This window comes from Neltuma alba, unplaced genomic scaffold (genome assembly GCF_004799145.2).
Source record: "Neltuma alba isolate B1F8T4 unplaced genomic scaffold, ASM479914v2 tig00010970_pilon, whole genome shotgun sequence".
Classification (NCBI taxonomy): Eukaryota; Viridiplantae; Streptophyta; class Magnoliopsida; order Fabales; family Fabaceae; genus Neltuma; species Neltuma alba.
Window position 1 is genome coordinate 654,544 of NW_021635733.1, and position 14,230 is coordinate 668,773.

At 33.3% G+C, this 14,230-nt stretch overlaps 2 protein-coding genes across 2 annotated transcripts; both read right to left on the reverse strand.

Moving 5' to 3' along the window:
- Nucleotides 1-2,421: 2,421 nt before the first annotated feature.
- Nucleotides 2,422-7,094, reverse strand: LOC114760320 (RNA-directed DNA methylation 4). The gene is made up of 10 exons (XM_028949575.1): nucleotides 6,995-7,094; nucleotides 6,705-6,788; nucleotides 5,888-5,976; nucleotides 5,671-5,745; nucleotides 5,454-5,495; nucleotides 3,548-3,696; nucleotides 3,348-3,463; nucleotides 2,954-3,032; nucleotides 2,799-2,869; nucleotides 2,422-2,717 (listed from the first exon to the last, which is right to left on the reverse strand). The coding sequence occupies exons 1-10, from the start codon at nucleotides 7,092-7,094 to the stop codon at nucleotides 2,440-2,442; spliced, it is 1,083 nt and encodes a 360-aa protein (XP_028805408.1). The 3' UTR covers nucleotides 2,422-2,439.
- A 2,203-nt stretch (nucleotides 7,095-9,297) lies between these two features.
- LOC114760358 (uncharacterized GPI-anchored protein At4g28100-like) lies at nucleotides 9,298-12,055 on the reverse strand. The gene is made up of 2 exons (XM_028949621.1): nucleotides 11,270-12,055; nucleotides 9,298-9,741 (listed from the first exon to the last, which is right to left on the reverse strand). Exons 1-2 carry the CDS (start codon nucleotides 11,948-11,950, stop codon nucleotides 9,409-9,411), a joined length of 1,014 nt encoding a protein of 337 aa, XP_028805454.1. The 5' UTR covers nucleotides 11,951-12,055; the 3' UTR covers nucleotides 9,298-9,408.
- Between the last annotated feature and the right edge of the window lie 2,175 nt (nucleotides 12,056-14,230).

A 14,230-nucleotide genomic window follows, 5' to 3' on the forward strand; every position in this document is an offset into this window, starting at 1 on the left:
CAGTGTTTGTTTGAAATGATAATAAGATATTTTTTTAAAAAAAAAAAATTTCAATCGTAATATACAGAATATAAAAAAATATTTAAAAATAATTTTATCTCCATTTATATAAATATACTTATAAGCAGTAATATTATCATTTACTCAAAGAAGTTGTAAGTAAGAATTTTGGGGATGCAGGTAAAGTGATTTTTTTTATGTACCAAACATGGGTGCAAAAAAAATAGTGATGTCATAAATATTTTTTCAGTGCAGTGATATATTGATATTTACTTTTAATAGGAATTATATTCTCTTTTAACGCCTAATAACAAATAACGAAAATTGCCCCGTGGCTACATAAAATTACAACGTTTTGAATATTCATCTAGTACCCTTCTTATAGAGTCGGGAAAACAGGCCTACTCCATCAGGTTGGCCCGTTTAAATCCAACAATTGTGAGGGTTGAGTTTATAATTTTTTTATTTAAATGGGAAACGGGCTTAAAAGGGGATCGAGAGCTGACCCATTTAGGCCCATTTATAATGTTTTTAATTTTTTATAATTTTTTGTGTAATTTTAATATTATTATTATTTTTACATTGTAAATGATATTTTGAATATTTAGTTATTTTTATCATTTTGAAATTAAATTTCACATAATGGTTTGATTTATTTGATTTTAGACAATAATTTATCTAATTAAATTTTAAAAGTTAGATTAATTTGGACTTTAATAATGATTTGATTTATATTATATGTGTTGATATTTTTAAACTATATATATATTTGATAAGAAATTATTTTTATACTTATATAACTTGTGATTTTATAATTTGAATTAAAAATTTGTGAGTTTCAACAATGATCCTTCTAAAACTAAAGTAAAATAATAACTAGATTGCAAAATTTAAAAGTGAAATTCCTATAAAGAACAAAAACTTGATATTTTTGCTACGAATGAAGAGCAATTGATTATAGTGATGATGAAGTTTCAAAAAATTAATGATAGTGTTTGTCTATTGTATATTTGCACTATTAATGAAACTTTTAGATGCTGTTATTTTGTTGATAGATGTTTTAAATGTTGATGGATATTTAAATATGATGATATTTTATATTTGTGACTTAACTTTATTTATAGTTATAGTTTTTATTAATAATTTTATTAGTTTGTTTTTATTTTTTGATTAAAAAAACGTGAGAAATGTGAAAAATAACATTTTTGTAAATGGGCCGAAAACCCACAGACTGACCCTGAACCGATCAACTTAAGAACCAAGTCTAACAAAATAAGATATTTTTAAAATTTCAATCCTATCAGACCTTTTACACTGTTGGCCGTATTCCCACCTCAACCTTCTTATGCCTCCTCCTTTTTGGTCACTTTGTAACATCGCAACGTGGTCCAATCAAACAGGATGGTGGTGGGATGCTTCAATAATCTTGTTCTTCTTTTCTTTATTTTTTTAATACCATTTTCGGGAGGCAGTAATTAAACCCCCAACTTAGATAGTAACATAATTTTAATGAATAAACACTAGTTGAATTATATATAACCGGAATCTATCTTCTCTAATCCTTTACAGCAGCAGCACTGGTGATGCTGTAGAGCAGCAGATATGATAAAAATTAATACATTTATGATCTTAAATATAAAATTTATTTTACAGTATAATTCATACTACAAAATGAATCTTAAACTTAGAATCAATTAACTTTTATTTTTAAGGTATCACAAAAATAAAAAATAAATACAACATTATAATTTTTTTAAAAATGTATTTAAATATTAAAAAATTTGAAATGATGTATAAAACTTCCATTCAAATGTAATCTGTTATGTGCAAATTTATAGCACCAGTTTTTCTCTTCGCACAATTTATTTTTTAAAAATCTTTATAATAATATTAACATATACAACCAAAAAAAAAATTTTAAGTGATATGCATTTTTATGGAAAATAAAAGTAACTAAATCAACTTTTTGATATTCACAAGTTAACCAATTAAATAGATATTTGAGAGTTATCAACAATTTTTAAATCAAAACCACGAGTTGACATGCCTACTAGCTAAATACCCATCCAAATCCAAAAATCGATTTTTTAAGTCTAGGACCATAATCTGGAACAAAGCCCATTAATACAGCCTTTTCATAGCGATTAATTCCCCCAAAATCTATTCTGTGAGAGCCAAATACACACTAATATATATTTGGATGGAAGGAAAAGTGGGCAAATTAAAGAAAGTGAATACTAGCAGAAAAAACTTCAAAAACAGTAAAGGTTAGTCCTATATTTTGGATGAGATGAAGTAAAAAACAGGGCATAGGGTTAAACTCATCTGCAACCCGGATATCATGAGTTCTAAATATGTTCATCTACGATATACACGCACGTCCATGAACAACCATTTTGATGCTCTGTGCTTAGGATGTCCCGGACTGCTAAAGCCAACCTATCGGTAAGACCACCTCAAATCCTCATCATCCTCATCATCCACACCATCAATATCGTGGTCGCCTGCATCATAATCATCATCAAAGTCCTCATCATTAAATGGATCAACATCAACATCCTCGGAGAAAACGTGACGAAAATCCTCCTCTGATGATTCATCACTAGCATTCTTGCTTTCACGTTCATCTGAATCATTATCGGAGGCTTCATTTTCTTCATCTTCCTCTTCCTCTTCAGATATCTCGTCCGGATAATCATTCAATGGATTGTTTTCAGCTATAAATCACCAAATATGAACACACGGTCAACTATGTGGGGTTTAGTCATAGTAAGATAGAATAGCTGGAGCGTAAGTACCATTTGAGTCATCACTTTCATAATCTGACTCTTCAGGCCCATCATAATAATCATCTTCATCAACTTGAACTCTGATTCAAATATACACAATGGTGTCAAGTAAGAACGAATATATAATGCAATTGATCGAACATTTTCAAACAGGAAATACTCACAGAGGATAGGAATATGAAGTATCTTCAACCGTTGTATCCATCTCCCCGTTCACAGTGTAAATATCATAAACGTAATCATCTGTAGTCACAACCCAATCAAAACAATTGGTATGAAAGAAGTCAGCAACATTAATAATCAACTGTTCAAAACATTAATGGGGCGTGTCAATGTGGATGAAATGGTATTGATCTAATGGATGGTACCGTTTGCCTAAGTAGAGAAATCGCCACTTATTCCATCTATTTACTCTTCTAGTCCTAAATATAAGACCCTTATACACACTAGTATAAGTCTTATATTTAGGATCGGAGGAGTAGTATTTTACATACCAGCGCAACTTTAATTAAAGAAAGGTTGGTAACAATTTTATAATAGTTAGCCACCAATAACAACCTTGTTCACAATGAGCTCGCATATCAGATTCAATCTCCGCAGCAGCATTAGGAATAAACTCATTTAGTAAAGGGAGGTAACTACACAGAAGTCTTTGATCCTCCAAGGACATATGTCTGCAAAATCACAGGAAAAATTGTTTCGTATGATAATTGTCCAGACAGAAGAAAACAATTTGATTCTATGATGGAAATACTTACTCTTGCTGTGCCTTGTTATTTTTCTCTTCATCAACACGAACAACATCATAGAAGTAGCATATTTCTTGTAATGCTTTGGCATGCACAGATTCCTTGTTTCCCCTCCTGCTCTTCCATATTTGTTCAAATCGGGCATTTTTTGCAGCAGACTAGAGGAAAAACAAAAGCAACATCTCAAGTTTGCAAAAGGTAACAACCGCAAAAAAAAAAAAAGCATTTCATCCCATGCACATATATGATCCAAAGACCAATATCATACTATTTTTTCTGAAATCCAAACCTCCGTGCTCGTAATAATCTATTGCCTATCAAAGTATAGTTGCCTATTATATTGGCTTCCACGATTTAAGAACATAATGTTAAACAGACTAGAAACTACATTCAGCTTCAGACCCTGAGACAGCTTACAAGATGCAATGTAACATCACACCTGGTTCAATTGTCTTTCATGCTCCACCGTGGGAAAAGAGAGAAATAAAGAGAAGAGGGAGGGATGGAGAAAAAGGAGTGCGGGGAAAGAAGGTGGAATTTGAAACGGATAGAAGGGCTTGAGGAAATGACTTGTGATGATATCATCAGTTCATCATTACTTATAAATTGATGTTTTTTCCGTAGTTTTATTTTTATACATCACTTCAACACAGATATAAAAATAAATAATTGTGAGTGAAATACACAGACAAATCGGATTTAAGTCGGTTTACCTAGATGTCCCTCCGCATTTCAAAAACAAATTAGTTACCAGCTGTTCAATGTATTATAATCAAATCAAACTACACCTAACAACAGAAAAGGCATATTCCACGAGAGTACGCACATTTTCAGGAAGAAATGATGCTCACATTACAAATTCACGAGCACACATACCACGGAAAAGAGAAAACATCAAGATGCTAATATACAACGATCAATAAGCAACCAAAGCAGTCAAAAACAGGTCTCAGCAAACACCCTAGCCTTGTAACATATCATATTTAAGGAGTTTTGAACTATATTCAACTTAAAATGCAGGTTAATGATATAATATCAAGAATATAAAGTTAACAGGGAGCTGAGGTTTGGCCTCTCTTATCATCTTGGACAACAGATTTTCTTTTATAGCTCTAAATATATGCCTTTCAGGAATCACACACACACAAACACATATATTGAACTTGCCTTAACATAGATCAGTGACAATCAGGCTCTAACTGGAAGTAAAAGGACTGGAGACAATTTAGTTAAATGTAACTTGCACCAAGAGGTGAACCAACATAAGAGGAGTTGATAGAGCCCGGACAGAAATAATGGAGAGACAACACTGAAATTTGATTAACTCACAATAATCTTCCTCCAAGAAGAGAAGGAAGTTACAACAATAAGAAAAACAAACTAAACTAGAAAGATAAATGATGAAGAAAGACTATCTTCCTCCACCCCACACTGGCATTTGAGAGGCCAGTGCTCTCCTCACTACTCTCAGATTACAAAATAAGTCCTCCTCCCTCAGGATACACCTACTACTAATATAAGCCGAAAAAGTAAGTCACACAATCCCCAAAACACCCCTTTCTAGGTCAGGACTATAGCCACCCTAAAGTAACTCCAATGCTTAGTTTCTTTCTCCAAAACAGAAGGAAGCTTGAGGTCAACACGCTGGACAGCATAAAGTATTTTTCCTTTTTCATGTATCTTGCTAATTTTCCTTTTATAATTCTGGGCAGTAAAAGCAATTCTATCAGGAGTTTACCAGTAAAACAACAGCAAACAAAAAGAACCAGAAAAAGGGAACTTTTTCATACCAGATTGAAAAAAAAAGCAAAACATGCCTACAGAAGAGATTTCAATATACTGTCATGGGAAGATGTATATAATTTTTAAACTATATACATACATAAGAATGAGTAATTTAGGCCATGTGACAAACCTCATGCTTTTCTTTAGCTTTAAGCAACAGCTGGTCTTGTTTCTGCAGACAATAAATTAGAAACGAGAAATCATGAAAACCATACAGAAGCACTGAGAAGCATGGTCTGCAAAGGCTGATTCTTTGGAGAGAGTAGGGTCTATTGTCTCTATTCAAGAAAATGCAATTTTATGTGAGATTGTACATGAGGGATGGAGGGAAAGAAGATAGTTCTTACATGGTCCTTCTTCAATAAATCTTTCCGTTCCACAACTTTTGATTTGCATTCAGATGCACCACTAGAACCAGGGTCCTAGAGAAACACTTACTCGATAAGACACTTTGATAACAAGTTCACTGCAACATGATGTGATAATGATATTCTATAAAGTAACACATCATGATACAATATCAAAGAGAAGAATGGTAAGCACCAGCTAGGCAGCCATACTGACCACGAAAGACTGCACAACATTAAAGGTAACCTCAGGGATGCTTATTGTCTCCACATGTTGAACAAAAACCTTCTTGGCATTCAATTCCTCTGCTACCAACGAAAAGCATGATATCAGGAGTCAGGCACTCATACGGACAAATCCAACTCTAATGACATAACATTCCAGCACTCTCTTCTTTCCATCTCTTTCATATGTAGCTAAAATGTTTATTTATTTCCAAAACTGAATAAGAAAAAAACTTTGAGGGGGGGGGGGGAGTGCTTAAAGAATGTGGAATGGAACCCAAACTAGAAAATTAATGGCTCATTGACAAAGCAAATTAACTGTATAAAAAAAAAATCTCCATTGAAAGAATCTCAAAAACAAACACAACGATCTTCGTTTCCAAGAGAAATTCCTTTCACTCAAGGATGTGGAAAGAAAGACATGGCACGGATCTCCCAATAATTTCAAAGATGCAAGCCAGTAACTTGAACCTAAGACCAGCGAAGGGCCAAGGTGCCAAGTACAGGTATATTTTCTATCCAATTAATTTACAAACCATTAATATCAATTTTATGGTCTGGGCTTAATTATAATTTTGCTTAAATTGCAATACATTTTTTCTTTGCTCAATCCTAGGTCAGTTTTGCCAATGCATGGTGATTGGTTCTGAGCTGGGGATTAAAGGATTTACCAAAAGATCAAGAATTCGTTATTTCAATGTGGTTTCATAGAGTGGAAGAATATATTGTCACAACCATCAGAGTAAGACAAAAATATGTAATCTACAAAATCATAGCAAACCCTGATTGGTCTGAGATGAGTAGCATACCTTTCTGAGTGACGTTATCCGAGATAGACAGATTCGCAAAATCCACCAGAGGGCGCTTTAATGGCCTCTCATTGATTTCCAGCCCTACATTGTCACCCCAAAACCAAATTCCATTATCACTGCTAGTACTAGTAAGGTAGAATCGTGCTGCCACGTTTGTGTAAAGCCCAGACGGGCAATATTTGGACAAGGAATTCTAGTATCTTTACTCCACATTTTTTTTGGTTTTAAAAGACCATCCATAATTAGACAAACGCGGTAGTAGAAATTAAAAAGAAAGAGTTGCTTACAGAAAGCGTCAATTGGTGAGTGAAAGGATTTTCTTTTAACCCTAACCACCACTGGCTTGGATGTCGCCACAGCCGAAGAGCTTTCGCCCACAGCAGCCATGGAATGGAACTTTCTGGAGTACAGCAACGCTAGGGCAAATGGATCTGCGCTAGCTTTAGAAACGAACCAAAATCATTTTTGGCGTGAAAAACACGAAAAACAATCATCAATTCATCACTCCACATTTGGACGTGCATGGACGAGAGTGGCTGGGTTTGCTATTAATCCGAAGTATGGTCCGGTGAAAACCTTGGCTGAAAAGGAAAGCCCTTGGTCCGTTTCAATCCAGCCGCTGAACGACTTCGATTTAATTTTTTTTTAATTGGAAATAAGATTTCAACTTTCTATATAAAATTTGAATATGTTTTGATATAAATTTCATCAAATTTGATCATTCCCATTCAATTTCTCAATAAGGGCATGTTTCATTTATTAATCCTCATTAATATATAGGTTTTATATTGAAGAAAATACATACATATATTCATCAGTTAGGAAGTTAATAGATAAAGCTTAATTATCTAAGTTGACACAAAAAAAACCTCTAAGAAATAATTTTAAAAAAATTAAAATTATATAAATAATATTTATGATTTAAAAAAAAAAAGCTAAACTGGATTGGACTAACGGTTTGAAGAGTCAATTCTTAGTCCAGTTCAACCTGATAGGACCCATCCGGTCCAGTCTGCCTTAATCTTGTCTCAGATCAATTTTGTTTTTTTACTAGACTCAACCAGACCACGTTTGTTCAGGTTGAACAGATCACACTGAACCATTAGATTTTTGTACAGCTCTAATCATTCAGTGTGTTTCTTGCAGGAACCACGGCCATCTTTTTCGTACGGAGTGTTTGAATTTGAACCTTATTTACTCTAATGGCCCAAAAAAAGGCCCAAAAATTTTTATGACTAATGATAAGGGGCAACCAACCGCTGTTAGCTTTACTGAAAAGATCAGTTTTTTGGCATGTGGTAAATTAAAATGTAAATTTTTGCTAGGAAAAATATTCATATTTAATATCCGTCTCCAAAATTAAATGTGATGGAAACATTAACTGATAACAACTGTCTGTAATCTCTTATCCATTCAAATGTCACTTTTGAATGTTGAAGATCTCTTTGTATTGATAAAATTATTTTCTAACTTTCATTTATATATTTTAGATAATATTTTTTTCTTTCAAACTCCGATGCCCCTTTTTATAAAATCGGGTTTTCCATGGTGTGTCTTTTTCTTTTTATTTATTTATGATTTTTATGCCAAAAAAAACAAAGAATAGGATGGAAGTATGACGATCTTTTTATTTCCACAAAAAAGAAAAATCTGCTGCAGATATAGTTCTTTTTTTGGCCGAATGCTGCAGACATAGATGATTCTCATTTTTCCGAACATAAATTTTCATTCCCTGCATTAGAAAAAATCACAGAATTTAATTTCATTTTTAAATAACAAATAAAAAATCATATAAGAGATTTAAAAAAATTAATTAAGTTAATTATTTATTAAAAAATACGTTGGTTTCATAAAATATTCCCTGTAATCATTCTAATTCTTTAATCATACAGTTCATTAAATAAAGCTAACTCTCATATGTCCAGTAATTTTTTATTTGTTTTATAAGTTTTAGAAAAATAATTAATTACCCTCAACATTTTATATAATAATTTATAAAATGATTAAAAAAAACCTCTGAGAAAAAACCTTATAATAGCCCTCCAATACCTCTTTGATAAATGATAATCCTGCATTATAATTTCAATATCATAAAATACTTTCATTACTAGTTCCTTGTTAGATTTGTCTTTGTCCCTCAACATTCTATATGAGATACGTCCTTGTCCTTGGGACAATACTACTTCAGATTGAAACAAACCAACAAACGTCCGGCCTCATTATTATAAGGGTAAGACAACAGAAGATATCAAATTTCCGGGGTAAAAAAGTTGACCTTCCAATTCCATGAATCGCCCGTGAAGCTCACCACTGTGCCTACATCATGCCACTCAACAAGTGACACTACTACGCACAGATTTTGTCCCTCTAAAAACAAATCACTTGTCCCCATCAAGCACATGCCAATGCTGGTCCCACCAGATTTGAAAACAAATAAATCAACCGATCTTGTAACAAGCACCTCCCTAAGTAATACCTAAATAGTGCATTCTTATTCAGCAGATTCTTTTATATATATATATATATATATATATATATATTTTACTAAACCTTATAATAAGCAGACTACTCAAGAATATCTGCACCATAACACTAAAAATACAATTCCAAGTCGCCTGAGATATAAAATATCAAGCACTCAAAACAGGGATTAAAACTGTGCATAATGTCAGGGATGACATTAATCATGCTCTGATCTGAGTTAGATGAATGGTACAGAAAGTTGCATGAGTAGAAGCAAACAGAGAAACAAGAAGCAAAGAAAGATGGGGGCATGAAGGTTGTTTGAAGAAGAATCAGAGAATTCAGAGGAATCCACAGCTAGAGGCATTCCATCACTGTTTAGAGTGCAGGATTTTGGATCAGAGCCATCTGAGCTCAACATAAAAGCACGTAGAACCCCAGAGACTGTATGGATAAAAGCTGATCGGTTCTTCGCCAGAAGCCATGTCAGGCCCATAAGCTGACAATCTTTGTTGTGGATCTTGGTGGTCCTGTCTTGTGATTTGCTTGAATTCGAAGTCTTCTTGTTAAGCTGCATAGAAGTAACTTTTTAATTAAGGAATCACAGTGGGATAAGGGAACTTAATTTGGTACATCGAAGGTTGTTAAATAGCATCTTGGTTGGTGTAACATCCACTCATACAAAAATGGTCAATGCCGGACATCATGGAATAGCACTATTTAAAGAATATGCATAGAACAGGGGAATTTCAACCAACATGCATTATTAGTTTGTGTTGTAGTGAAGCAAAATACCACAGCAAATGAAATGCCTTAATTAAAAGCCAACTATCCTTCGTAATTATTCAAGGATTTGAAATCATTGCATGTGTTTTTATGTACAAATTGATGCTGTGGAGCCACGTAATTTATATGGAGTCTAAGCCATAGTTTTCATGGTTCATGAATAGTACGGTTTCATACATACTGATCTACACACACATATTTTGATGATTAGGCAAAAAGGACAAAACTTTTTAAAATTAGAATTCAGAAACATTAAAAACAAAACCAAGAGAATCCACAGATGCAGTTGTCATCTAATGCTCATGAATCTGTGCTGAATGGGAAATATAAATCTGACTAAAGTCAGGAAATAAGGTGAATATTTCAGAGGGATCAGATAGATAATCGGATCTCATTTGCAGCCATTTGTAAGTTACTATGCGGCAGAAAGAAAGAAAATTCATGGACTAAAATTAAACTTTTGTCTGCTGCTCTACTGGCCATCATGTCTAGCTGGGAAGGCTAGGAAACGAGAACACCGGAATGGAGAAATTGAAGTCACGGGTCTTAGAGGGGGAGAAATGATTTACACCCTCTATGGCATTTAAGGAGTGTGCTCGTTCTTTATAACAAAAACTTGGCTCATTTTATATGTCAAAATATACTTAGATATTTGGCTAGTTATTTGGAATAAATGTTTGATTTTCTCACGGGTCTTAGAGGGTGAGAATTGATTAGAACGTTTATGGCATTTAAGAAGTAAGCTTCTTCTTCGTGATAAGAACTTTGGCTCATTTTACACTTCAAAATATACCAAGTCATCTAGCTAGTTAAGCACCATATCCCAATTATTCTGAAAAGGTAAAAGGACAAAAGAAGAACTATACGCCACATATGCTTGAAACTAGCCAAAGGACCAATATAGAACAATGGTCTCTAACAACTACATTCCAGGTGGTTGATCAGTTACTAATATGATTATAGTTATAATTTCTTCGAACCTTTAAGTTAATGCATCTTGTTCGTTTAACACAATTGTTTAACTTTCTCACAAACTGTAGCATTAACAGTAACGCCCAAGTTCGCGAACCACATAAGCTCTAATGGCGCACGGATTGCGCCGAATTGCAGAAAGTAACCATCCTCCAAAGCGGAACAAAGCAACAGGGAAGATAACTTTCCTGATACCCAAGCATGAAGAAGATGAAGACGAAACCCTGATCAGCTTCTTCATCTTCTTCAGTTTTAAGCAAGATCCATCAAAATCAAAAGCCGTAATGCACTAAGCAGAGAGCATGAAATCAATACATGGAGACAAAGAATGGATCAGTTACCTTATAGAGACTGTTCAAGCACTTGGAGCACCCACCAAGACCTGGCAATTTATCGACATTGGAGCTACTACTCAAGCAATTGCTCTCTAGCATTTTCACACTCTCATCCTCAACAACTTTCCCATCCTGGTCCACAGAAAACGCCTCAGGGCAGCTCAAGGGGTGAAGCCTTATACCACAGTAGCAATAAACCACATCACAAGTCTCATTGGGCTGAACGAGATCAATCCCCTTCACTTTCAAGGCCTTCCCCAAGTCACTCACACAAGTCTCCGAATCATCCGGCAGCAACGGCATATCATACGACGTCGCATGCACATTACGACCCTTCGATGTTTTACCCATCCCAGCGACCCTGCCGAGCGCGGTGGCGGAGTAGGCGGAGTAAAGCCACGCCGCCAGCACCGGGCAACACCGGCTACGGTGGAGCTCCCCGTCTGAGTCGTGCTTGTTAACGCCACACGCGCTCTTCACCCCTTGGAAAAACTCATCGGAGAGCTCCAGAGGGCAACCAACAGCATCGGATTGCTCTGGAACTGCAGGGATGGTGGCCGGTGGAGAAGGGTGCAAGGAAATGGACTGAACCGTTGCAGCATCCGGGTCGGTTATAGCCAGAGTGAGAGTGAAGAAGAAGGAGATGAGAAGGGTAGTGAAGAAAGGGGGAAATGGAGGGAAGGACATTGAGATGAGAAAATGCAATGGTGGTTCAGGGAGCAGGAAAAGGAAGAAGGAATGATGAAGTGATGGGGATGATGAGAGAAGAGGGAAGGCAGAGAGAATAAAATAAAAAGAAGATGGTGGGGTTATGCAAAGTTTGGCAGCATGCTTTCACAGCTAGATCTATGGCTTCTATTCTTATATAGATGCGGCCCTATTAAAATTATATTAGGTTTGTTAGCTAACTGTATTATTTTGTAGTGACCAAGACAAAAACAATCACGCTTTATCACCCTCACTTTATATTTTTTTTAAAAAACGTTTTTATTTTGTAAAATATTTTCAAGACTGAAATGAATATTGGATCATCTAACTTTATACTGAATATTAATTTATTCATATACTCTAGTCCTAATTATAAAACCTTGTTTGTAATTCATAAACAAGACGAGAGGTAGTATTATTTGGTCATAGTCTCAACTTGTGTGGGTATTATCCTAAACCATGGTTTGGGGAAAGAGTAAGCCAAACAGGAAAGAAATAATCCGAAACTATGGTTTTGGGCCCCAAAACAATAGTTTCAAGAGAAGTGAATTCATTCTGCTTCTTGTTTAAATTGGAGAGTATAATTGTGCTTGTCAGAATAGATCTCAACAAGACAGCAATAATATAACTTTAACACTCATCAATTATTTTTTTATAAACATATTTGATTTTATATCTTATAAATATACACACATATTAATTATTTATTAATTATATTATCTTATATATTATTAATTATGTTGGTAAAAAATATATTATTAACAATTTTATTCCTTCAAATTAAAATATATTATAAAATATATTTTATGTAATTAAAATATTAACTTATACCTTTTTTAGTAATTTGCATATATAAAAAGTATTTCCGATAATAACTATCTAAACACTCTCACTTTATCAGAATCACTTTTTTACAAAATCTATTCTCCCAAGAATCTATTCTCCAGAAACTATTCTCCAAACCATAGTTTGGTTTTATCCAAACACCCTAACAAGGTTGGGTTGAGAGTACCAAAAAAAATATTTTATAAAATTAAGGGATAGAAATGTGCATTATTTTAAACATTTAAATTGTTATTAAAAAAACATATACTCTTGATTCTAGTACTGAATATAGGGAAATTTTTGTTAAAACCAATACCAAACACCTCTTGAAATCTTAAGTAAGCGGTTGCGAGCTTGACTCTCTGCAAGTATAATGTACTTGTGAGTTCCTTCCCTTTGAGTGAATGATGACAAAAACAAAAACAAAAACAAATATAGAAAAATTTCTAATAAAGCTCATTTTTATTGGATTAATTACATTATTAAATTGGTAGCAATGATTAGGATTTGTTAGTTTTATATAGAAGGTAGAAACATAAAAATTATATTTCGGTTATATGTGAAAACAATTAGATAAGTTTTGAAGGAAGCCTTGATTGATTTTATTAATTTGGCTTGTGAGAAACCAAGTATCATGATCTGTCATGTTTGACCTATAATAGGCTGCATTATTTTGATTTTTATACATGATTTTAATGGGCATGAATGTATTCTTTTTTTTCTTTTAAAAAATTGAAAATTATATATACGTATACATATACAAATATTATCTTCAGTTTTTAATATAAGATTCAAGTGACTAATTTAAGAAACTTAAGAAAACTAAAAAAATTATTTAATTATAGCATACTCCTCTAGTCCTATTTATAGGGCAGTGAGAGAAATTTTTTTTTGTCCTATTTATAAATCACTTCATTAAATTTTTATCATGAATGTACTATATTGTCCTTCATTTATTATAGTGTGAATAGTTATTTTTTTTAAAATGTGTATATATTAAATAAGAATAAAATTGAAAAGTAGCTATATTTTAATGAAGAGTTAATGCATTTTAAGGTTTTCCTTGGTTTATGTAAAATATATTAAAAGTGCCTTATAAATAGGACCAAAGGAGTGTGTTACACAATTTTTTTAAAATACTTGTATATATTATTAAAGTGTGTATATATATATATATCAATTTATGAGTCAGACATATTAGTTTTTAAAAAATAATAAATATAATATTTTGAAGTAATTTTTTTAAATTTTGTAGTCTTCTCAAATTAGTTAACTGGGTCTTATATCAATGACCAAATGCAGTATATATAAAATAAAGCATCCTTACTGTATGGTGTTTTGACTATGATAAGCTTAAAAGGCCAACAAATAGGGTCATGTATTTATTAATTCATGTCGCATGGTGTGCACAAGTCGGAGACAGAGTGAGTTCAC

What these genes read in the sequence shown, in the direction of transcription:
- LOC114760320 (XM_028949575.1), bottom strand. Translation starts at nt 7,094, where the DNA reads ATGGCTGCTGTGGGCGAAAGCTCTTCGGCTGTGGCGACATCCAAGCCA. An exon ending in ATTTATTGAAGAAGGACCAT is followed by an intron (nt 5,496 to 5,670) that starts GTAAGAACTATC and finishes TATTGTCTGCAG; the next exon opens with AAACAAGACCAGCTGTTGCT. An exon ending in GCGAGCTCATTGTGAACAAG is followed by an intron (nt 3,033 to 3,347) that starts GTTGTTATTGGT and finishes TTGTGACTACAG; the next exon opens with ATGATTACGTTTATGATATT.
- LOC114760358 (XM_028949621.1), bottom strand. Translation starts at nt 11,950, where the DNA reads ATGTCCTTCCCTCCATTTCCCCCTTTCTTCACTACCCTTCTCATCTCC. An exon ending in GCTTGAACAGTCTCTATAAG is followed by an intron (nt 9,742 to 11,269) that starts GTAACTGATCCA and finishes ACTTCTATGCAG; the next exon opens with CTTAACAAGAAGACTTCGAA.